The sequence below is a fragment of the Neopsephotus bourkii genome, unplaced genomic scaffold (genome assembly GCF_033783945.1).
Source record: "Neopsephotus bourkii isolate Nb327-2 ecotype Australia unplaced genomic scaffold, CSIRO-AGI_Nbou_v1 NB_450, whole genome shotgun sequence".
Taxonomy (NCBI): domain Eukaryota; kingdom Metazoa; phylum Chordata; class Aves; order Psittaciformes; family Psittacidae; genus Neopsephotus; species Neopsephotus bourkii.
In genome coordinates, this window is record NW_026900952.1 from 599972 (window position 1) to 625004 (window position 25033).

The 25033-nt window shown below is 41.0% G+C and overlaps 1 protein-coding gene across 1 annotated transcript in view; it reads right to left on the minus strand.

Annotated features, from left to right (window-relative positions):
* Window positions 1-24591, minus strand: part of GPR39 (G protein-coupled receptor 39) — an 84887-nt gene extending 60296 nt beyond the window's left edge. The window contains exon 1 of the mRNA XM_061349591.1: window positions 23344-24591. Within this exon, the coding sequence (XP_061205575.1) occupies window positions 23344-24211 (868 nt within the window). The 5' untranslated portion in view covers window positions 24212-24591. The remainder of the gene's footprint in view (window positions 1-23343) is intronic.
* Between the last annotated feature and the right edge of the window lie 442 nt (window positions 24592-25033).

The window sequence follows — 25033 nt, forward strand, 5'->3', positions numbered from 1 at the left end:
TGTAACATGCAATGTCCATACAAAAGCTTTTCTTTCAAGTCTACAAATAGAAGTCAATTTGAAAACCAGGCCTTGCAAATCACTGCAGAGAAAGGTCACAATGCTTTTCAGAGTCAGGAGCTGAACAGCATGTGAGGGGAATAGGAGTTGTCCTTTGTCTCACATCTCATACAGAGGCATGTTTTAGGCGGCTCCCCAGCCACCTACAGGACAAGTCAACATACAGTAACTGAATTGTATCTGCTAAACCATACCATTCTCACACACCAAGCTTCTGGGGTGTGACTGGGCCCCTTCAACTCCCCAGGGCACCTGTATCAAGGCACTCCCAGTGTTCTCTCTGACTTGTCAGGGGCAAAGGAGGCCCATCTTTTAACCTGGATTTCTTTTTCCTGTTGGTATTAACTAGTTTGTCTTTCAGACAGGTTGATGTCATTCTTAGGTTTGGAAAGGAAATTAGTCAGAGCTCAAGGGTAACAGTAGTAATTTCTGGTACCACAGGACGTGTACGCCTCTGGGCTTGTGCATGTGAGAAATTACATTAGTGTGTATCAGTGGGTGTTAGGAGGGGTCACCACGGATGTGATACAACCTGGAGAGCCCGAGACCAGGCTGTGCCCTTATTCTTTTTTCTCTCCAGATGGGGTGGGAGGAACAGGGTACATGTCAACTGTTGATTTTGCAGATCATGGCAATGCCCTTTGGCTTTAACATCTTGATGTATTAAGGGCTTCATATTCCTAAATGCTGAGCTTAAGAGACCGAAAACATTTATTTTAATCTTGGTGAGGGAAAAAACAAATTAAGCAACAAGATTTTTGTTCTAAATATCTCCAGTTTGATAAGGAAACCCCTGAGCTTCAGTTCTGAGACAAATGGGTGACCTCTTCTCCCTGCTGCCAGACCCCCCCTCCCTCCTTCCTTTCCCTCACACTCTATTACTGCATGGTCACCCAACTTTCAGCCCCATTTCAGCTAATAACAGGGAGAAGAGAAACAGGAGAAGGAGGACAGGATAAGAACTAAAACACTGAAAAAATGGAGGAAGTTACTCCTTTCATCAGGAGATTTTCTAACAAAAGCACACAGAGGACTTTTCTCTCTCTTTTTTTTTTTTTTTTTTTTTTTTAGGTTTTAAAGGCAGCCCTAGAGCTCAATCAAGCCAGCTTCAAAATGGGAATCAAGAAGGGCTGGTTTCTCATCAACCTGTCAAAACTCATTCCAGAATAAGCTGCTAACATGGGTTGAACAAGTCATGTATAAATGGGAAGCAAGGAAAAATCTAGCACTGGAAGTCATAGAAAGCAGCTTGTTCATCTGTGCATACCTTATTAAAAAACACAATGTAGAAAGTAACTAGCCCAGTAAATAACTTTTGGTTTCAATGTTGTGTTTCTAAATTTGCTCCAAACTCAACAAACCCTTGCTATTTAAAACTTCTTAAAACTGAGCAATCAAATAAACTCAGACTTTCACAGTAAAAAATATTTAACTTGGTAGTTACCATTAAGAACATTTTCTATAAGAAATATGGCAATAGGACATGTGGACTTATCATTGACAAATTTACCTACAGATCTGTATTATGAAAAGCATTAAAAAATAAAATATCCATCTACACTACAATACAGCTCTTCATAATAGGTTTTGATAGCTGGATATGTAGAAGCTGTCATGAATACAAATGGAAGGAAACCCTTTTCCCAGCTATTCTGCAACACAAATACTTTTCTGTGTCATTAATTTCTGCTGCTTTTTAAAAGAAAATCAAAAAATACTGGGAAGGTGGTTCTTCTTCCAGCTACACCATTTGAAGCCCTTGTCCAACCTTTCTGTAACCAAAACACAGATGACCTGGGGGCATAGTCCCCGAGAGTAATGATTGCAAATTTAGCAAAGTACTGCTAGCAAACATGTTTATTTCAAAAGCTGTACAAAATGAACCTTGTTAAATAAAATCACTGTAGTGGTGCCATTAAGAAAGGAAAACTTAAGATAGGGGCTGAGGGAATGAAATGAAATCTTATTAATGATTGATTTAGGGAAAGAAGGGAAGGATTGAGGAGACTTTTCTACTACTGAACACTGAGAAAATTGTTGTTTGCTTCGTAACTATGAAGGGGTAAAACTAGTTTCCAGTTTAGAACCTTAATTGCAAGTAGGTTGCATAATAAATAACCCTGCTCAGTACAGATGATACTTTGGTGTATGGTGGTGGGGCATGGAAAAGGTGATTTAAAAAGTCTTAGCTGGTTCCTTGAAAGAAAGAGAGGCAACTGGACAGTAGGATAAAAACCTGAAGCTGTAAAAACTTTAGTTGAAGTCAGAATCCTGACTTTTGAAAGGAATGAAATCTTTAGTATGCTATGGATGGGCAATTTCACATATAGGAAATCTTCTTCTGTCCAGTCCTTTCTGAGAGTTGATGCATTTCAAATTAGCTTCATCTGTAACAGCAAATAATGTGGCTTTATGAAGCTGCCACCTCTTTCTCCAATAAGGGAATGAGAAAGTCTTCTTAGGTTAGGCTCTAAAACAAGAGAGCAGGCAATATTAGCTTGTCCTGGGTTCAGCAGTAGCAGTCAATTTTTCTCCTTAGTAGCTGGTGCAACGCTCTGTTTTGACTTTCAGCCTGGGAACAGAGCTGATAACACCGATGTTTTTAGTTGTTGCTCAGTAATGTTCACTCTGACCAAGGACTTTGTGAGCCTCATGCTCTGCCAGGGAGGAGGGGAGGCCGGGAGGAAGCAGGGACAGGACATCTGACCCAAACTAGCCAAAGAGGTATTCCATACAACAGCACGTCGTGCCTGGGGAGGTAACTGGAAGTTCCCCGGAAGGGCACGCTCTCTTCTTGGTTGGGTTCATTTCTGTGGGTGGTATCGTTCGTATTCTCTACCCTTGTTATTTCCCTTACCATTATTATTATTGGTGGTAGCAGCAGTGGTTTGTGTTATACCTTAGTTACTGGACTGTTCTTATCTCAGCCAGTTACATTCTTTTGATTCTCCTTCCCATCCCTCCGGGGGGGGGGGAGGGGGGGGGGGGGAAAGGAAAGAAAGAGCAGAGGGAGTACAAACTGTGTGGCTGACTGGGTTTAAACCATGACATAACTCTTCTTCAGACAACACATATATCTCTGGTTAACAGCGTAGGTGCTTGTTTTCAGGCAACTGCCCTACCCATTTAAGGAAAAGCACAAGGGCTGTAAAAAAAACTCTTATGGCTAGGATGTAAGAGGGAGCTATATATCTTATGAACATGAGACATTCCTGGCTTTAGGATTTTTTAATCTACAAAGACAAATTTATATTTGAAGCATAAAATGTTGAACACATTGCATTAACTTTTTGTCTTACAGACATTCAAGGGGAAAACATCCTGTGTCAAATTAGATTGGTCAACTAGCTGATGAGCAGCTCAATAGGGTTGACAAGAAGCTCAACATGAGCCGGCAATGTGCACTTGCAGCCCAGAAAGCCAACCATATTCTGGGTTGCATCAGAAGTGTGATCAGCAGGTTGAAGGAGGTGATTCTCTCCCTCTGCTCTCATGCCACCTGGAGTACTGTATCCAGACCTGAAGCCTCCAACATAAGAAGGACATGGATTTGTTGGAGCAAGTCCAGTGAAGAGCCATGAAGATGTTCAAAGGGCTGAATCACCTCTCCTACAGAGACAGGCTGAGAGGGTTGCATTGTTTAACCTGGAGAAGATAAGGCTCAGAGGAGACCTTAGAGCATCCTTCAAGTACCTAAATGGGCCTTCAGGAAAGCTGGAGTGGGACTTTCTACAAGGGCCTGTAGGGATACGATGAGGGAAAATGGCTTTAAATTGAAAGAGGGGAGATTTAGATAACTTGTGAGGATGGTGAGTCACTGGAACAGGTTGCCCAGGGAAGTTGTGGTTGTGCCATCACTCTAAGTGTTGAAGGCCAGGTTGGGTTGTTTATGGGCTAGGTTGGAAGTGTTCAAGGCCATTTTGCGCAACCTGGTCTACTGGAAGGTGGCCCCAGTAGGTTTTGGCAGGGGGTTTTGGAACTAGATGATCTTCGAAGGTCCCTTCCAACCCAAACCATGCTATGATACTATGAAATTACAGCCTATATAATATTTTCTACTACAAACTACCAAATTAAAGGCAGGGAAGACACTCAGGAGATGAGGCTTCAAAACAAATTCTTGTGTTAGCTACAGGTACATACTCACAGACAGCTGAGGAGAAGGAGACTGCAGGTGAGGCAAAAAGGATGATCAGTCTCCAAAAAGTAGTTAAATGCTCATGTTTGGTCTTAAATCAAGTTCTAGTAGTAAACTGTGTGCATTTATCCCATTCAGAGATTCCACATGTTTGTTGATTCCTGACTGACCTGAAACTGGCATATTGGTGGAAGCTGTAGAAAAAGGGGAAAGGAAGGAGAAGTTTCAGCTTCATTTCTTAACATCTTGATATCATGGACTCAGAGAACCTGCACTATTATCATCAGGTGCTGGTCTTTTCAAATATCCAAACATTTGGCAAGCATTAGACACCCCCATCGCTCACAAAAATGGCTATTCCTGTCGAGTGATGTGTGCCTGAATGGAACAATACAGTTTCATTGTTCTCTTAATTTTTCTATATTCTAAATAATTCTTTTGCACATGAAACCGCATATTGGAAATTATAAGCCTACCCCCTATGTATCACAGGAAGCCTGCCATCTTAAATGCATAAAGCACAGACGTTTAATGCACCCATGTGTCTGAATGTGCAAGACCATGAGCAAACAAGCCTGCAGGCTGTCCCTATGTTACTCCAAGACACAATCAGACAAAACAGACTCACCCAGGAGAGCTGTAATCAGTCAATTTGGAAATATGACTGCCCTTCAATGACAAACCAGAGACACTGTAAAGCAAATATTTGCGCTATTGCACAGGCTCAGGATGAAAAAAAGAAAACCCCTCCCAGTGCTCAAATGAGAGAAGGAGATTGTGTTCCTTATCTAAAAGAGATAAAAATGAAGACTGTTCAAATGCAGATCAGGGAGAGATGAGGTTTTCACTGCCAAGGGGGAAATACAAACAGGCTGCATTTCAGAGCCTCAATTCAAGTTATATTAAGGAGTTTTCTTTAGAGAAGCAAAGACTAGCATAATCTACAAATACACAGAAGTTATTTTTCCTCTGAGCAGCTACAAGCTGGTGCAAATAATCCTCTTCATCTTCCAACACCAGCGTCAGAGGTGGCTGACAACGAAAGTCTACTAGCAGCATTTCTTCCTACTCAAATCCATCTCCCCTTGACAGCTGATTGCAGCCCATTTTCATCTACTAACACATGATGAGTATCTTAAAAAATGCAACACATGCTGGAGGTCCTGATAATGATGAGCTCTTCAAAGAAAAAGAATTGTTTTTAAAATGAATATTCTTCCATGTGCATTTTCAGGAAATGGAAAATTCAATTACTTCAAACACGCTACATAGTTGTTACATAGCACATAGTTCTCAAAAATAGCTGGCCCACTTTTCTTCAGTAAATAAACATTTCTTATCTAGTTTCAAATATTTAATACATGCACTTAATAGCAATAGCTGTGTTAATAAAAGCTAGAGAAGATCAACTGTACACATCAAACTTCCTTGTTACCGTTCTTTCTAGTTCTAACTATGTGGATTACGTATGTTTTGACAGATTCTTCTTGTCAGTACAGTGTGCCCCTGGTCTCAGATTGGGCTCCAAAATACTACCATGCAATAGATAAATTACATCACTGAAGTACCTACATTTGTATAAATCAATACTACTTCTGCTAAGTCAGAATAGGCCACTGTTTTCAGAAGTTGGTGATTCAAAATGTGCAGCATCCAGCTGCTTTGCCTTTTTTTTCCCCCTCACTTGTTATGATAGCCGTAATAGGTTGCTTGCAGAATTACATTTTATTCATAATTGTCTGCACATCTGCAGAATGTAGATTTCTTTCAACTTGTCTTTTTACAACTGGTCTGAGGATGAAATGTAACTTTCCCATAAAGTTCACCAGCTGCAGAACTTCTTTCTGTCCCATAATACTCCTTAGATAAGGTTCGAGTGCTTTCACCGGGAAACTTCCAGAGCAGATTCCTTTTGATTTTTCCCCTGCTTTTAAGTGGTGTATGTTTCTCTATGGGTACATACGCAGAACTTGCAAGTACTAATGAGGGCTATGCACATGTTCCCGTGGGAAGGCAGACCTAAACTTAAACTCTCTCCTCTCTTAACCGTACTCATGTCAACAGCTGCTTTTTTTATTGCTTAGAGATGCCTTTTATTTAGTCATTAATCCTGAAGTAGAATTTTCATTCTGAAGTGATAGTATAACATGGTGTTACCACATCTAAAATAATAATTTTGTTTAAACCTCAGTGTTTCTTTTCCTTCACATACAGTTTTACATACACATACAGGCAATTACTAATCTTGAGGAATTAAAGTACCCCCAGCCCAAAGAAGACTCTGACAATATCTCAAACTATGAAAACTTAGAGAACAACTTTTAACTCAGTTAAAGGAATATCTGTTCAACAGCCACCTCATGAAAGTCAACAAAAGGGACAACAAGGAACAAGTCTGCAAAATCACTACAATTGCACAGCTCTTGGCCACCTCCAGCTGCAGCCAGGGTCTGTTAAATTCTCTTTCTCAGTCCTGAGGACGTATAGCTGGAGGGGAAGGGAAGATGCAATTTTAGCAAAGACGGATCTAGACCGTGTAACTCAACCTACTTGGTATAACTAACAACATGGCAGAAGCTATGGCAGCCTCTACTAGCAAGCAGAGAATGAGTTCTGAATAGAACATAGCAGGAAAAGCCAACACATACAAGTTACTTTATGATGAAGTCTTTTGTTGGAAAATAACTGTCAGCCAAAGCACCTTGATCCACCCAGTGTCACAACAAAGCAGCTTCACCTGTTTTAAATTTTGTATGAAAAAATGTTCTGTTTTGCTGAAGCTATCCATTTCTAATTTAATTACGCTGAATATTGAATTCTACTTGTGGAATCCCAAATTGTCAATACATTATTTCACTCCTAAGGATTTTGGGTCCTTTCCTGTAAAATAATGCATCACAGTTTATTGAATATCTATAGCATTGCCCAATTTTTCTCCCTTGCATGTATATCACAATAAGTTATTGTAAAGTACTTATTTTAAAACTCTGATGTTGACAAAGATATGCCCCCAAGGTGATTTCAAGGATACACTTTTAAACAAAACCCCAAGCCCTCAATAATAAACAAGTTACATGCTCTTAGGATAGGAAGAAGAATAATTACGCAACTGCTTTAAATAAATTGTGGTACCTAATGTTAATCAGTTTTAGTAACCTCAAAAGAGGAAGTGAATGTACGTTCATTTATATTCATTAACTAGGCAGATTTTCTATTTTAGGAAAGCAGAGGGGTTATCATGAGATTTTTGTTTCTATTCCTCCTACAGAACATCAGTCCTAGGATCAAAAGCATGATGTTCACTTTAAACAGATTTTTTCACACCTCAGTATTTTCACCTTAAAACTATATTGAGTAAGAATGATCAGAACCATCAATATTTTTAAAATTAAATAAAGAATATTTGCAGCTTAGGAACACTGACTTTCTCAATGTTGCTTCAAGGTGTAAAACATTACAAAATCGTGATGTAAAGATGGCAAATATCCCTTACCTGAAATGACTTCAAAATAGAGTTCAGTTGTTACGATTTTTGTCACCAAAAGTCTGAAATGCTACTCCTACTAAATTCAGTGTATTGATCTCCAGTGGACCCCAACAAGCATGGCATTTACCTCACTTTGTAGTCTTGGGGCTTTTGCTCAATGAGGCTTTTCCAAAATGTGGCTGCTCAGGATGGGAGCTGGGACCCCCAGAGCTGAGCCTTCTCAAAGATTAAAACAAACCATCAAACCAAAACCCCACCCCAAAACTGAAAGGAAACCTCCAAAAGTTCCAGATAGACAAAGAGGAAGCAATTGGTTCAAGCCCTATTATTTTGGGCTGCTTTTCTCATAAAATGCAGCACTTTGCCAACCAAGAAGGCTCTGAGCTGCTAAGTCCAAAACATGAAGAAGCTGCTCATGTTTCCTCATGCCTTGAGATACAACAAATAGTTTGGTGTGAATGGCTACTCCTAATTAGTCAATACTGCTATATATGTATGTTGCATATACACATCTGTGGGTATATACTGATACAGACCGTTTCAGCATTCCTTGGTATCAAGAAACCCACATTTTTTGGTGTTACATGAAGAAAAGCAGAGACAGACTATATCCCAGTCTGCTGCTTCTTTTGAGCAAGAGCAGGTATTGGGCCTTGCATTCCCCACTGGTGCCCTAGGCAACTCAGAGGTTTGAAGGGGAAGGGCAAAATTTAACTAAATGAAGCAGTAAAGCCAGGCTGATCAAAAGCTCTTGGGAAACAGACTGCTGAACTTTTAAAGTCATTTGTGAAAGGCAGCTTACATCTGGGGTAGCAACCAAAACACCAGAGCAACCTCATTGCTCACTACTTGGTGTGCATCCCCACACCAGTATTTTCAGAGGTCAAACCCCACAATAGGTATACACTTTAGGGAGGGTTTATTAATTAGGGACAGTTGTAGAGTAAAATCTTCCTTTGATACAAGAGGAAAAGCCAGGACATCTTGGATTTTCTTGAGCCATTCAATGCAGCTGTCTTTCTACTGCTTCCTTCTACAGGCTAGAAGGCAGAAGAGGCAGAGAGCACACCATAAATTCACTTTGAGTGCTGAGAAAAAAACCCTCCCCAATCACTACTTTGTGTTCTAAGACAAAGAGAACTGGAAATCTAAGCATCCAAAATTACCGAGAAAAATATGTTTTTTTCCCTTTTTGTTGTTGTTGCTGTTTTTAAAGCAGCTCTTCATTAGAATGCAGCAGAGCATCCTGCTTTCAATGAAAGCACTGGGAAATGTTTCAGAGAAGCACAGTGGCTCAGCGGCCAAGGGTCAGGCTATCATTTTCAACTAATATAAGACAATCGAAGTGAAAAGTGTACAACTGAAAGATAGAAAATAAGATGCAGAGCTTTATTACCAGAAACAGCAAACCAGATAGAAGAAGATGAATCAGAAAACAGCAAAGATATGTGGACAATTCCACATATCTGAGGAGAGTGAAATTCTGATCACTGCTATGGACAGGAGTCCCAGCCATGGGCTCAGACTACATGGTGTGAGAAACTATTCCCTAAGGCAACTTGGACCATCAGTAGATAGCTTTAATTCTCCATTGAGGGCTATAAAATTGCATTAATGCAGTGGAGTGCTCTCATTTCCCAAAAAAGCAAGGCGCAGGTGCCAGCTCCAAGAGAGGAGCATTTCTGTCCCATTTTCATTTCCAACCAGAAACGTCAGTGCCTTGTGGAAGGCCTGCAAGAGCCCATTGTGGCTCCTCGACATCGCTCATGCTGTGCGGGAAAGCTGCCTTCCTTCAACATCGTAACAGACTTGGGAGCAATTCTTCACCTTGATCGTTAAAGACTAAACCCAAAACAACCATAATCAATTGCAGCATTCAAGGCCCAGGAGAAAATTTAAAAACAAGCTTTCAAGGTCAGGGTTTCAGTGGAAATAGATCCTTGATGACAATAGGCAGAGCTTCCCTCAGCTGACAGCTACATTTGCAGGAAAACTACACTGTGTACATTTTCAGTGTGTTGGAGCAGTGAACAGGAACATATTCAGCTGATTCACAGCACAGAAGGGTTAACTTTAAATTTCATGACAGAAGTTAACCCAAATAAGGTCTGTGCTATTCAGCCTGAAGGGAACAGAAATCAATTCTGCTTCCTGTGGGTAGGATTGCACCACTTGATTAGAGAAAGAAATGAATCTTTAAAGTATACTTACAGGAAAGGTATTTGCCATTTGCATGAGAGATGGGAATGGCTGCATCCCAAGTTAATGAAATCAAGTCTCTGTGCCTGTTTGAGGATTTCATCTATTTGAATTATGCAAATATAAAATGTAACTTCATTGTATAAAACTTCAAAATAAGAATGCTATCCATACATCCAGGGAGGCTAAAAAATATCCCCACTCCCCAAACTTAACATTGTTTCATTGAAGGCCAACAAGAGGTTATGATTTGGTCCTACAGTGCCGTGTTCAAGCTGTGACAGTCAATTTAGAGGACAATCCTGCTTGTCAGCAAATAAATATTAAGCCATTTTAAATTTCACCTCTATTTGATAAGGTTAAAGTAATTCTCTCTTGGAGATAGGGATTTGGAGGCAGACTTTTGAACACCAGTCATTTGGCAGACTGATGGCCAAATAGGTTGTGAAGGAAGGTGTCAGGACAGGCTGGTAGAATGCATCTGCAGCAGCAAGAGGAGGGGCAGCAGAGACTAAAACATGCAGCAAATGGATCCTCCACTTACAGACCATGTGTGCACCAAGCTGCATGGTCCCAGGCCAGCCTTCTGAAAGTCTGCTTTTGGCAACAGGAAATGTTCAGCATGGGTAAGCTTGCTGGACCTTTGTAAGTTCAGCACCTCCCAAAGGAGGATACAGAGTCACAAAGTGCCACACCAAGGAGTAATAAATATAACCTCTTCCTTCCAATGCAGTAGAGGCCTGGGCTTTCTGACCAGAGAAACACCCTCACTCCCAGCACAGGCAGCCACATCATGGACTTGCAGAAATTATGGCATTAGCTACCCCAGAAATTGAACTCATTTGGTCCAGCTCTCCACTTGGAAGGCTGTCCCTGAACATGTCCTTCTCATGATTAGAAATTTTCTGATTTCTTTCTGTACTCATTCGTGGCCTCTGTAGACCCATTAGCCCTTGTGCCAATGCCATCATTTAGATCAATACAAAGAACATGGCAATATTTTGTAATATCAGAGCATTTGCACTGCAGGACAATGTTTCCTAAATTGTCAATATGCTTTTTATAATAGAAAAGAATGCATTTAAATGTTGGCTTGGGCCAGAAGACAAAGAAAAAGGGGACATTTGAATTTCAAGTTGCTATCCAAAAGCTTTTCAGAATTCAGTAGATGTGCATATGAGCAAGAATAGAAAAAGGGAAGGGAATCAAGACAATGGAAAGTTTAAAACGCCACACATTAACTTCCAGTAATGAACTGCTGAGGCTGCCTACAAGTACACTAGGTGGGGAAAATCTTTTAGGAAAGGGCACAAGAGGAGCACCGCAAAAGAGAAGAGGTATGCACTCATAAACCTCCACAGGCACAGAGAGATCAGATCTGCTCTGGCTTTGCTTGGAGACTGCTCCAAATGAGGGATGATAGCCCCTTGCTCCCACCAGACCAGCAGGTGGGCGTTTCAGAATAACTCTCGTTTTGCTCTTCCATTGCTCTTTTTTTTCTTTTTTTTCTTTTTTTTTTAAATAGACCTAATTAGCAGATCTATGCTTAACATGGATATAAAGCTCTGGAAACTGAGTTAATCATGGGTACTACAACTTTCAGACTCAAGTCTCTAAGCTGAAGAGCTGGAGGGAAGGTCCTCAGCTCTACAACTAAAACAAAGGCAATTGCAAAATCCTTTACATAAGGAGTGACAGGGAAGGCTCCTGGGAAGTTTCTAAAGATGCCAAGCAAGACTGCTAAGCTTAACTCATTGCACCACGAGATCAGAATGATTGTACCCAGAGTCACTCTGCTTATGGCTGTTACTGAACCAGTTTTGCAAGATTTTCAAATGAAGGTACAAACCAGATTTTATTCTTTCCTTGGTACTCATTACCTCAGTGTATGTGAAGACAACTCAAAGCAGCCGTATTTTTCATTTTGCTACATGAAACAATACAACCTTATTTTAGCTTGTGTTAAAAGTTTGTCTCCACATCTCTGATCATCTACAGCCTCAACAAGGGTAGTTAGACGTTGCATTTTTCAAATGCTTAAGTTTAAAAAAAATATATACTTTAACCCATTATATTTCAGTAGCTAAGTTATTCTCCTAGAATCATTGTCCAAGACTCTCAAAGGCATGTGTACATTTGCAAGTACTAGTAAATGCTTCTACACGTTTTGGCAGGAGTTGATGTCATCATTACTACCACTAGAATTTAAGTGGTTTGGCTTTCAAGACAAAAAGATTACTTAAATGACATCTTCTGAACACCTGTGGCAGAACCCATTCCATCTATTTTAGATCTGCACCTCTTCCAATCAATCAGAAAGATTCCGAACAGATCAGAATCAGATCAGAAAAGCCACCAACATAAGAAGGATGTGGTCCTGCTGGAGCAAGTCCAGAGGAGGGCTATGAAGATGATCAGAGGGTTGAAGCACCTCTCCTATGGAGATAGGCTGAGAGAGCTGGGGTTGTTCAGCCTGGAGAAGAGAAGGCTCTGAGGAGACCTTAATGCAGCTTCCAGTACCTAAAGGGGACTACAGGAAATCTGGAGAAGGGCTTTTTATAAGAACAAATTGACAGGACAAGGTGCAATGTCTAAACTGAAAGAGGGTAGATTTAGATTAGATACTAGGAAGAAATTCTTTACTGTGGGGGTGGTAAGACACTGGAACAGGTTACCCAGAGAAACTGTGGCTGCCCCATCCCTGTAAGTGTTCAAGGACATGTTGGAAAGGACTTTGAGCAACCTGGACTAGTGGAAGGTACCCCTGCCCATGTCAGGAGTGTTAGAACCAGATGATCTTAAGGTCCTTTCTAACCCAAACCGTTCTATGATCTATTGAATAAACTTGCATCAGAAAGTCGCAAAGCTTTTAGCAATTTCATGGTCTGAAGGGCAAAGGCAAACAAATCAGCATGCTTGCTTTTGACTTCTGTTTGTCCTTCACTAGAACACGTTAGTTCTTATCTAATGGTTAAAAACCTGACACGTTAAAGTCATGTCCACAGTAAAGACTACTTGATTCTCTGTGTACCTTATTGATGTTGTACTGTGATTTTTAGTTACCTTAGAAGTTTAATTCTGATTGTTGGCTCAGTTATAGCAGTTTATAGAACTTCTCTTCTGTAGATATCTTTAAGCATTACTGCAACTCATTTGGTGAGGACCTTCAGCCTTAATGCATTTAAGGGACAAATTTAAGTTCAGTTTCATTTTCAAAATCAGGAAGCTCAGAAGTTGTCTTTATTAGAAAGACAATGACAGGCAAATGAATTAAAAAAACCCCAACAAATACTGGAGTTTATCAAATGAGACATTTTGGTGCACACACACACAGAGAAATAAAATCACACCCAGTAATGAATACATTTTTCTCTTGAAAAGTTTATGTTTGAGAGGGCAGAGGAGTGTGGGGAAAAAATAACCAAAACTTGAGGAAGAGCATTTTAATCTATTCTTTTTCTTGTTCACAATCTTATTGTACCATCTTAAAAACCTTACATTCCTCTACCTGGCTGAAGGCAGACTCTGATTACTTGCCTGCTTTGGCATATACAGAAAGTTTGAGATTGAGAGCCGATATACTGGGACAGACCTAGGACTCATCTCTCCATTCCTTTCTCTCTGTGATGATCCCACACAGACATCTATGGGAGAAAGAACATAGAGGGATTTTTCTGTACTATCCATGCTGTGTTATTTGGCGCTCAGCTATACCAGGACTTCCTAAGGTAGAAATTATATCTTATTCTTGACAGCACTATCCTTCAAGGTTACATTTAATCTCTTTTGAAGCCCACTTTTACATTTGGCTTCCACAACATTAAGTTCCAGAATTTAAATTTTATACTTTATAGAAAAAATGCCAGAATAATTGTGGTTATTGCAATTTGCTGGAAGGGGAACAGTGTATATACTGAACAGTATATATACTGAACTCCAGGGATTTTTCTAGGAAGGATCAATCAGGACAGCCTTCTAATATTTCTTCAAATCAAAATCATCTTCAGCAACATCATAGATATACCACTAATACAAAAGACTGAGTTCAAGGCAGTCCCTCTTTTAGCTATATAATACAATCACTACATTCAACAAAAAGCATGCTGGCAATATTATATGGAGAAGCAAAGCAGGGTGGATTTGCAGAAACAATACATGAACAGGGACAAAATATTTAGACTACCCTGTGAAAGGGGCTGTATCTGAGCTCTTTCGCAGGGCTCAGCTAGAGACTGGAGTAGAACAGCTTCTTGAATATCTGTACAGGTGCTACCTAATAAAACATGAGAAAAGAAAGCCATTTATGCTGACTGAGGACACCTCTGTATCTGGGTTTCTTTAAAGTCAAGACTAAAGTTTAGCTTCCTGGTGATTATTATGTATTACAGTACACCTGTTTGCAGGTGGATGTCAACTGGTTTTTTAGTGCTCACAGAACTCTTTACATGTTTCCGTTACAAGCATACACTTGTTGCAGAGAGATTCCCCAACTCTAACCCCAAAAGATGCACTTTCAATCTAAATACCTTTTAAAAAAATTCATAAGATCAAAAATAGTAAGTGCTTTTAAGAGAGAATTAAATACAAGCACCACAGGCTTAAAACAACTTAAGGGGAAACAACGAAAAGTTAGCTCATAACAATACCAGACCTCTTTCTCAGTTTCACCTTTCATTGTAAGCCACTATTTATACAATTAAGAGGTTCTTGGCAGACTCATTTAATCCATAATATTTTGACCTTTATATTACTCATGCATCCACAGCAGAGGTCAGAAATATAACTGCTTTCTCAGTTAAGTATAGGGTTGGCATCTAACAGTATAAACATACTTATCATGCCCTCAAGAAAGGACAAAAAGGTGCTACAGTACATTGTGCCAGATGTTAAATTGAAATCTTAACTGTTTACCTTTAGCAGAAAACATAGTATTAGAATTCATTCTACTACAGGAAAAAATGCAGTTTTTCAAATGTACTACCTATCCAGTAAAACTGAAGGTTGAGGAATTCACAACTATGAAAGGGAAGAAAATAATCTTTAACCTGGTGGTTGGCAGTTGGTTGGTTCTCAGTTTCTAACACAAACGTTGCCTTCAGGAAACCAAGAAGTTATGTAGGACTAAACTGAAAGCTTCATGTTACTAATAAATGTGCAGATATTAAAGTTCTCTTCCATTAAAATTCACAGGTTAGTAATTATTGCTTAAAGATAATGGTTGTAACATCAGCTAGGAAAACAAAATATTTAATTTTGTGAAATGTGATATGATTGCAATATGAAACAATAGAGGAATAGATAATGCATTTAGTTTTCACAGGTAAAGACTTCAATAAATCATTTGTGAACTTAACCACAGATGAGTCATCTATCTACTATTCAAATGAGTCTATGATCTACTGAAACTGGGGAGTTGCAAGAGCAATCTACATTTGTCTCAAATGAGGTAGTAAGCTCAGAAGAGGTAGCAAGAAAACACAGAGAAATCTGAACATGAATGCTTAAGACAATAACCTCTTAATCAAAGAATTAAAGAGACAGCTTCCAAGGCTGTTTCTTGTAAGCATGTCCTAAAGAGGGTTTGCCATGATATAGGGCATGTTTTTTAGAAGCTGAGATGACACAGCCAGCCTTCAGCTCCCCAAAGGCAGCAGCCCCCTGCCTGTTTCTTGGTTTATGCTACAGTGTAGGAGAGAGGGACCTGGGGGTCCTAATGGACGACAGGATGACCATGAGCCGACACTGTGCCCTTGTGGCCAAGAAGGCCAATGGCATCCTGGGGTAGAAGGGGGGTGGTTAGTATTTCGAGAGAGGTCCTCCTTCCCCTCTACTCTGCCCTGGTGAGACCTCATCTGGAATATTGTGTCCAGTTCTGGGCCCCTCAGTTTAAGAAGGACAGGGACCTGCTGGAGAGAGTCCAGCGCAGGGCAACTAAGATGATTAAGGGAGTGGAGCATCTCCCTTATGAGGAAAGACTGAGGGAGCTGGGTCTCTATAGTTTGGAGGAGATTGAGGGGTGACCTTATTAGTGTATATAAATATATAAAGGGGGAGTGTCACGAGGGTGGAGCCAGGCTCTTCTCAGTGGCAAACAATGATAGGACAAGGGGCAATGGGTACAAACTGGAACACAAGAAGTTCCACTTAAACTTGAGAAGAAACTTCTTCTCAGTGAGGGTGACAGAACACTGGAACAGTCTGACCAGGGAGGTTGTGGAGTCTCCTTCTCTGGAGACATTCAAAACCTGCCTGGACACGTTCCTGTGTAACCTTATCTAGGTGTTCCTGCTCCGGCAGGGGGATTGGACTAGATGATCTTTTGAGGTCCCTTCCAATCTCTAGCATACTGTGATACTGTGATACTGTGAAAGCAAGGGATGCTGCTTGCACTTCCCTCCTTCCTTCTCTTAACATACCCTGGGGATGTCAGAAGAATCGAGGACCAATAGGGCTATTAAAGAGAGGGGGAAGAGGAGGGGGAAAGATTAATACTAAGTTTAAGGTCAAAACTGGTAACAGTCTCCAATTAAGCTTAAAGACTTTGGGTAGAGGCAAATACAGAGCAGAAATACTTAAGAAATCTTTTCCATCCACTTAGTCTCTGGACAACACAGATGGTAGAGTATAAAGAAGAGTAAAGATACTGGTGATGCATGTGCGACAGGAAAAGCTAGGCTGAAGCAGCACACCAGCACCTATAGCTCACTAGCAGACTAGGTGAAACACCAGTTTCCTTGTAGGCATTAGGTGAAAGACAGAAGCGTAGCCATGATTTTCACTAAGTAACAGTAAAGCACTGTCCTCATGAGCTTCTATCACATGGAAGCAAAGACAGTGGTCATATGTACACAGAACCTATATCTGTCAGGATATCACATATGGAGATCTATGTGGATTGCACTAGTGGTTAATTTGGTTCTCTGACTACAGCATTTGCATTTAGGTTGTCTTTAAAGCTGCAGGCTTTTCATGTTGAAGCAATTCTTAAGTACTCTAATGCAAAGTGTAATCACACATAGATTTTTCCATTAAAACTACAAAAGTCTTAAATACCCTGGGGGCGCTGACCTCAATTAGTCCCTATTCTTCCATTCTTTTTTCTGTCTGTACCACTGTGCCATCCCTTAGCGTACGAGGAAAGGAAGACTGTCTGCTTAAGCCAAAAGCACAATCTTCTATTACAAGAGTCCAGTTAAAGCAGAAGTAGATAAATTGCTTTCTGTACAATAGGGAGAAAAACTATGCTGGTTTCTGCTCATGTTCATTTTTTAAATTACAGTGTGGGAAAACTGAACATAGAGATATCATGATTTTGGAAGTTTGCCTTGAGTCTATTTTACTGTGGCTACATTTTTGATTGTTGGTTTTGTTTGTTGCTTTTTTTTTTAGCCTAACAGAAGTCCTACAGTTCTTTGAAGGAGATTGTTTGTACAAAATTGCAAGAAGCTATGAACCCTGAACACAGCCTTTCCATTGTCATCTGTTGAATAGGTGAGCTTCATTTTTGTGCTACATCATTCAGTAGCATTGATCAGTTTTGCCATTGACATCAGGTTAATACTTTTGCAGAGAAAAGGAAAACAAATTTTAGTGAACACCAGTAAGTAAATCTTCTGCTTTTATCTTTTTTCCAGGAAGCAGCACCTAAAAGCAAAAACTTACTAGACAGAGGGGAGGTGTCCCCTTCAGCTGAATGGCCAGACTCTGGTCTGTTTGTCTAAGCATTTCATTTTACCTGCTCAGCCCCTGCTACCCATTTCAGTACGTTCAGTTTCCTACTTGTCTTGCATAATTTGAAGTCCTGCTCAGGGAAATATATGGATGGAGACACCATATAAAACACAGAGATTAAAATGATATCCAGCCTACAATGTATTTATCTTCAGGCACCTCTCCAAGAAAGTCTCTGAAGAAAAAGTCTCTGAAGAAAGGCAGCTGAGTGGAATGATTAAAGCAATGAACCAAGAGGAGTCAGTGAAGCCGAGTTTAAAGAACATGAGTTGGAGCTGTATTCTAAAATCTAATCAATTAGGTTATTCTTTCAATTTTTGTTCTGTCTCTAAGCTTTACCTTTGCCAGTGAGGAAAAAACACAGCCAATTTCCAGCCTATGAAGAAGCACCTAATTTTCCTGTAACACAAGTCCTACCATTGTCAACTTGTACTGTGTCTGAGTCATCTGAGGATGACAACCACGTATTTTTTCACAACTACTTGAAGTAATCTACCTCCTGAAAACCCATTTGCCAAGTGCCTTATGAAATACATTTCCTTAGTGATCTTTGGAAAGGCTATTTCTACACACAATACCTTTATTCTGAGCGAAACATTAATCTGCCAGCACTAGTATATGGGGAAAAAATGGTACTCCATCTTAAGTTCTAAAAGGTCTTTTTAATTTCCAACTCAAAATTTTATCAGAAGACAGGGCACTAGCACAAGATTCAGCAGATTCATTTGTGACTGTCCACAGCATTTGTGGCCTTGGTCAGGTCACGGACCTCTTTCTGTCTAGCTTTTCCAGCCCTTACCTTCTGCCCTTTTTACGTGGATTTAGAGGCAGGAACTCTCCTTCTATGGCACTTGCCAGAGTCTCAGTAAAGCCTCTAGCGGCTATTCCATAAAGCAGACCAGACCTGAAGCTACATGAACTATACCACATCACATGAAACCATCACTGCTACTGTCTTCAGGCCGACTTTCAGTGTATTTGACATACTGAAGTGTTAAACTAAAGAAAAATAAAAGAAAAAACACCACTGTCTTTCTTAAGATGAAGGCAGTGCCATGGATTCTGGTAAGCCCTACCCTGCTCAATAAAGAAGTTGTAGGATATTTGCTGTACAGGCATGCAGGTAAAATTAATCTTATTATCAGAAGGTCCTACAGCAGAAAAGCTGCAGTACTGTAGTGATGGGAAAGAGACAGCAGGGAGAATTATCTGCCCTGCTTGGCATGGGGGAGCCAACAGTACTGCACTGGTATCAGCAGGTTCTCCAGTTATGTAAGTCCAGCTGCAACTCTGGCTTTTGCCAGCTGACACAGTTACAGCAGTGCTTTAGTGCATCTACGTCAACACTTTCACAGCAGCCAGATTACTTTGATATTTCTCTTTCCTGGAAGGAAGAGCTTAGGATGGATGGATGTTTCATCATGACCAGGAGACAAAAACGCGCTGACCAGATGCCAACTGGTAAACACCAAAGCACCCACAGTGCCCAGCAGCCCCATGCAGTGGGACCCCCCAGCTGTGCAAACAGAAGAGTATTGCTCCAAAGGGCAAACTGGAAGTGTATACAAAGAAAAGCAGAGGATGTAGCAACACTGAAGGACTTTTTTGTTTCAACGTATTTACTGTGGGGGGCTTGAGATTGTTTTATGCAAAATAATTAAGGCTTTTTAGTGGAAGAGCAAAACTGAATCTGCCACGGGGAATAACAGAAGCTGTAGAAGCAATACATTTTTCAGCTGGGGTAGTCAAAACTCATTTCATTGTAGAGTACAAGTTCAGTTCAGTTAGATCTAGTCTGACGACAAACCATACAACTGCTTTTGTATAAGTGTTGCTTTATATAATTGCCCAGATTAAGAAGGACGTAGCCATGCGCAGTGAGCAGACGCTGCTGCCATGGAGCCACCTGTGCTGAGGCCCATCCCACCAGTAGCTTGCATGGAGGCTTGTTCCATACTGTTCCCCTCTTCCAGTGACCAGGCCACCCGTTAACATTTCCTAAAGATTTTTAACTTACATAGTTACAGCTATGAGAACTTTGTAACATTTATGATTACTGCAATAGTTGGAGTTTGATATCTTTTACATAATCCTTCCATTACATTCTCCTTCGTTTGCTATAACCCACTTATATATATTAATACATATAAATCTCCAAACTCACCTTTCTTAAAAGCTCATTTCTATGCTGGCAAAGGCCTCAGCTCAGCTGCTGGAGAAGCAAGAGGTCCCCAGTGGAGCCTTGTGACCATTTAGGTAGCCCCTCTGATCACTGCCTTGCCTGTTACAGCCACATGAGAAAGACAAGATTGAGTAGCGACAAAGATTGAAGCAACCCCTGTCAGGGTGGACTGCACATTAGGAGATTTTAAATACTGTGAAAAGCTTGTGTTTCAAAGTACCATCAGCCACATGTCTCCATAAGCACTACAGCCGTTCCGTTTCTGCTGCCGGGGGTGGGGAAACTTTTATTAACAAGTGCTGCTATGAACCACTCAAAAACTTAAGTTTAGCTAGATTTTTCCTGCTATTCATAGCAGGTCATACTCAGAGAGACCCACACAGACCTTTACTAGAAGAAAGCTCTGCTATCCCAACATAAGTAAATCTACTTTAACAACAAACATATAGGTAACCCACACAGTGTCAACCAGTCTGATCTATGCTGCTTGTGTGGATGGGCTGACCCACTGGGGAAGTGGAGTTTTACCACATGACTCAGAAGGTGATTAAATAAATCTCACACACACACAGACTGCAGGAATTATGCTCCAGTCTATCCAAAAGCACAAAAGGCCTCATTTCAGGATCAGGACCATCAAGCACACTTGCATGTACTATCATGTTTTTCTCGAAGGTAACAGCAAGTGGGAAGGAAGTTGGAAGGAACAGGACTGCACAAACTACTTTATAAAAACAGAACTGACTTTTTCCAAAACACTGAGACAAAGTTGCATTCCTAGACTGGAGCAAATCTACCAAAATTTGAACTGAACAGCCCCTGGAAGTATCCCCACCACCAGCACCAGGCATAGAGCTTTAAGTGCAGCCACTGGGCCAGACCCTCCTCTCCACTGTGAGTGTAGCAAGCTAGTCAGAGACAGAAGGAACTGACATCTCCACATCAACAACTTCAAATCCCCAAACAGACCCTCTGGGCTTTAAAGTGAAATACTTGAACCTTCCAGCTACCTTCTTTGGACAAAAGCTCTTCCCCAGATGGGCCTAGACTAGCGTAGCATGATGGAGCTCTCTCCCTTGGCCCCTCGTCACCTTCCTCCATCATAGCAGCAGTGTCACCCCAGCTGGAACCCATTCTGCAAGTGTACATAATACCTATGGCAAGTAGTCTTTCAACATTTACAATTCATATTCATGATTATTTCAAGTGCCACACAGGAACGTGACACTAAAAAACCACCAGGTCCTTCTTGTGTTTTGTACTTAGCTTTTTCTCATCGTCAGGAGATTTATGAATTTAATCTCCATTTTATAGAACTTAACAATTTTAACAGCTAGAAGAAGAAAATGCTAAATTGTTTTTATTGCTGTTAGATGTTCAAAGACATCCTGCTACATACTGACATTTACATTTCACATTAAAAGTGAAATACATTGGGAATGTGCAAGTATTTGTTTTAATTTGACCCATCTGTTAAATGAAAAACAAAGAGGACTTCTAAATCACTATATATAAATTCAGCAATTTGTAACCAATCTATATGTTCATTTCTTCTGAGTCAAAACTTCCCTAAAGCATCACTCTTATGAAATCTCCAAATTAAATTGTTTTGCATTGTTCTTAAGGATGCAGGCCACAGTTTCTTCCTCCTCAGTTTATTATTTCCCAACCCAAGTAAATTAGCAAGACTTGTATTAAAAATCTTGCCACTGAAATGGTTTTGGAGAATTCACAGAAGTATCTACTGGCTCCAGAAAGCTAGAGCACAGAGGAAGTGTCACATATTGACAGCAAATTCCCTTAAGATAAAGCAAAAGCCAATTGCCTTCGCTTAGCTTTTAACACTCCTGCAAGCAGCACTAGGTCAGCCCTATTCCATGCTAAACCATCACCAAGAAAGAACAATAATCAAGAAGGGGAAGAAAAGCTAAGGCAATTTACCTTCACCTCTCAACCTAGCTAGAACTTGCTACAGGATTCTGATCTTACACTGAGCTTTAACGCAGATCTGGATGATAATTTTACGAGGGGAGAGAGATCCACAGACATTTAAGGATCCTGCAGCAGCACTGAGAGCACAGCCTTATTTCTTTTTTCACTCTGTGCAACATGCTGTATTAAGCATTTGCTGCTAAGCTTCTACCCCAGAAATCAGTACTTTCAGTGAAGTAAGGATAGCAAAAGCCCTTTTAATCACCCAGGTATGTGACCTCCCATCCCCCAGAGATGATTTCTTGCATTGCAAAAGACAATTTCTTTATTAGGTGTACATTCTGAGGATAAGGAAAAGCTCTGTACAGCTTGGAGCATCACATGTCCCATTTGAAACCTTTTTCAGTAGCAGCTCCACCTTTTCCCCAAACATTTAATTCATATGCCTAGTCTGTATGACAAGTGTTCACTATGTTCCCAGCTCTAGCACAGGTGGAGCAGAAAAGGAGCCGGATGCAACCTGGGCTCATTAGCCTGCAGCTTCATATCACAGCCATGCATGCAAAAGCAAGACTAGAAAAGGAACCAGAGAATGCTCAAAAAAAAAAAGAGTCAAAATATCTTATCTACATAAAGCTAGAAGTGGACAGACCCACAAGTTTCAATTCTGCCTCTGCAATATCAAGCACAACACTAAAAAGGCATCACTGAAATACTAGGTCTACTCTGCATAGATGGCTCATTTATTATATCCAGTATCATATTAAGCAACCCAACAAAACAAGAACTAGCAGTAATGCAGCCAGGGCATGATTAAGGGTGCTTCTAAGAGCATCAACAAACGTGGAGACTGCATGGATCACAGCCCAGAAAGATTCAAGTTGGTAAAATGACAGCTTGATTAGTTTTTGCCTGACAAATGTGGCAAGAGAGATCAGAATGAAACATAATTCCAAGGCCTTCAAATAAAACCAGGCAAAAAAAAATCTGAAGAGGGCAACAGCAATTTGCAAGACCAAATCAATTCTCCAGCACAGCTTTCTTAATGCCTGGATGCAACACATCCACAGCCACAATCGCTGAAACTATGTACGTACCCTCCAGGGAGCATCCTGAATTAACAGGGACATGCCCTGTGGGTGGGACAAACTTCAGATCTTGCAAGACACTCTTCCCTCCTATCAAGAGCCTTTAATAAGTATACACGTATTTGTAATTTAATGGGAAAACATACAAGTAGAGCTACTTTATATACAGGCAACCATTGCCTATTGTTACCCCAAAGACCAAGCAGCATCACCCTATTATCCATATTGCTGCATGTAGGAATGCAGGATAATCAAACAACATAAAAAGCGGAGAGCAAATTGAATTTTCCTTCTTATTCACTCCCACCTGTTCTAACAGCAAAAAGAATGAGTCAAAACCACACAGGTAAATCAGTTTCTTAAAAACATATTATTGCAACCAAAGCATTTCTCTCCATCATTTTGCCTCAGTTTTAAAACATATATCCCCCATCTGGGGAAACCTGGTGATCTAAAACGGAGGCTTCTGAGCTTCCCTCCCATGTGGAAAGGGGGGAGGGGAGGCAGAGTAACACAGAGCTCTTACCCAGGAATAAAATGATCTGTCTCCTGGAGCTCTTGCCCTCTGAGCTCTCACTTTTTCTTAGGTACTGCTCCTGGTGTTTTAGTCCACCCTTCACTGCCACAGTTCCTTCCTTGTGGATCATCAGGGTCTTCATCATGCTGTGGCACATGAACGTGACAGATCCAAGAACTATGATATACACAGCAAAGGCACTGAAGATGCTGGCCTGAAAGACAGACCACTTGGAGGAGAGGCTGGTACAGATGGTCATATTGTGTTTCAGATCAGGAAGGTGGTGCCTGGACATAGGCTTGTCACAGGCAGTCATACCTTGGTAGCCCTCAATAGCTTCCAAGGGGTATTCTGTGCCCATGGCAAAGAGCAGAGGCAGAGCTACTATGACAGACATCCCCCAGACAAAAGCGATGAGCAGCTTCACCTTGCGGGGTCCAGAGACAGCCTTGAACTTAAAGGGGTGGCAGATAGCCACATACCTCTCAAAGCTGAGGGTGGCAACATGCAGCACAGTGGCATAACTGCAGGCTTCAAAGAGGAAGTAGTAGAGCTTGCAAGCCACATTGCCATTGGGAGTAGAAAAGGGGCTCCAGATGGCACTGAAGAACTCCATGGGCATACCCAGCAGGATGACCAGCAGATCAGAGCAGGCCAGGCTCACCATGTGGTCTGTGACCTCTTTCTGCAGGTAGCCCTTCTTCTGCAGGATCCTGGTGGCCTTGATGGTGATGCTGTTGCCCAGGATGCCCGCAACGAAGATGCAGACATACACAGAGGCCAAAGTGATCTTAATCCAAGGAGACACTTCAAACTCAGGGATGTGGCTGTGGTCAATGAGATCAGAACAGTCTGAAGAGGATGTTTGTCCTGCCATGAGAAGCCCCTTGGGGGGGAAGAAGAGAGAGAAAAAGCCTTCTGCCCAACCTGATGTTCAGATTCACAGCAAATGGATCCTTCCTTGCTTTGCTTCTCTCACTGCAATGCACAGGTTAGAGCAGTCAGGCACAACAAACCTGTCTCAACTAGCCACACCTGTGGGTTTTGTTAGTGACAGCCACTGAGTCAGTGAGCCAAGCACGAAAGTGTTTCAGATCTTACCTATCTCTATGGCAAACATCTCCTGCTCCTTTCAGATTCTTCTCCTTTCTCTAATGAAGCTGCCGTACTCCAGCCCTCTGCGGTCTGAACTGCTCTTCTTTCAACATTTGCCTCTTCCTCTGCAAGCAAAGGCAGCTTTTGGTCCCTGCCCCAGGAGGAGGAAGTCAGAGTTTCTGCGTGGTTATAGCTTCTCTGTTAACCATTAACCTAAATCTTGGCACAAGCCACCCATGTTTGAAATGCACTTCCTGTAATAAGAGCTCCTTCTCAGGGATAGATTAGGTTGGTGGGGTCAGGCTGAATATTAACTGGGCTTCAGACTTCCATATGCCAACATGCTTCACTACTTTACCTTTCCTTTAATGAAGACCTCGGTATCTGCCACACCATTATTTGCTACACAGCTTGTGCAGCCAAGGACTGATTTACATCATCAGGAGCTTCTGGTTTTCAGTTGCTGCCGATGAACTGGTAGCTTCTTAAAATAAATGGTTAGACTCTAAAGAGACTTCTCATAAGTTATAAAATAAGATGAGCTCCAGATTTAGACACATCCATTGTCTCCCTTTTTCTATCTTTTTGTGTTAGATAGCAAAAA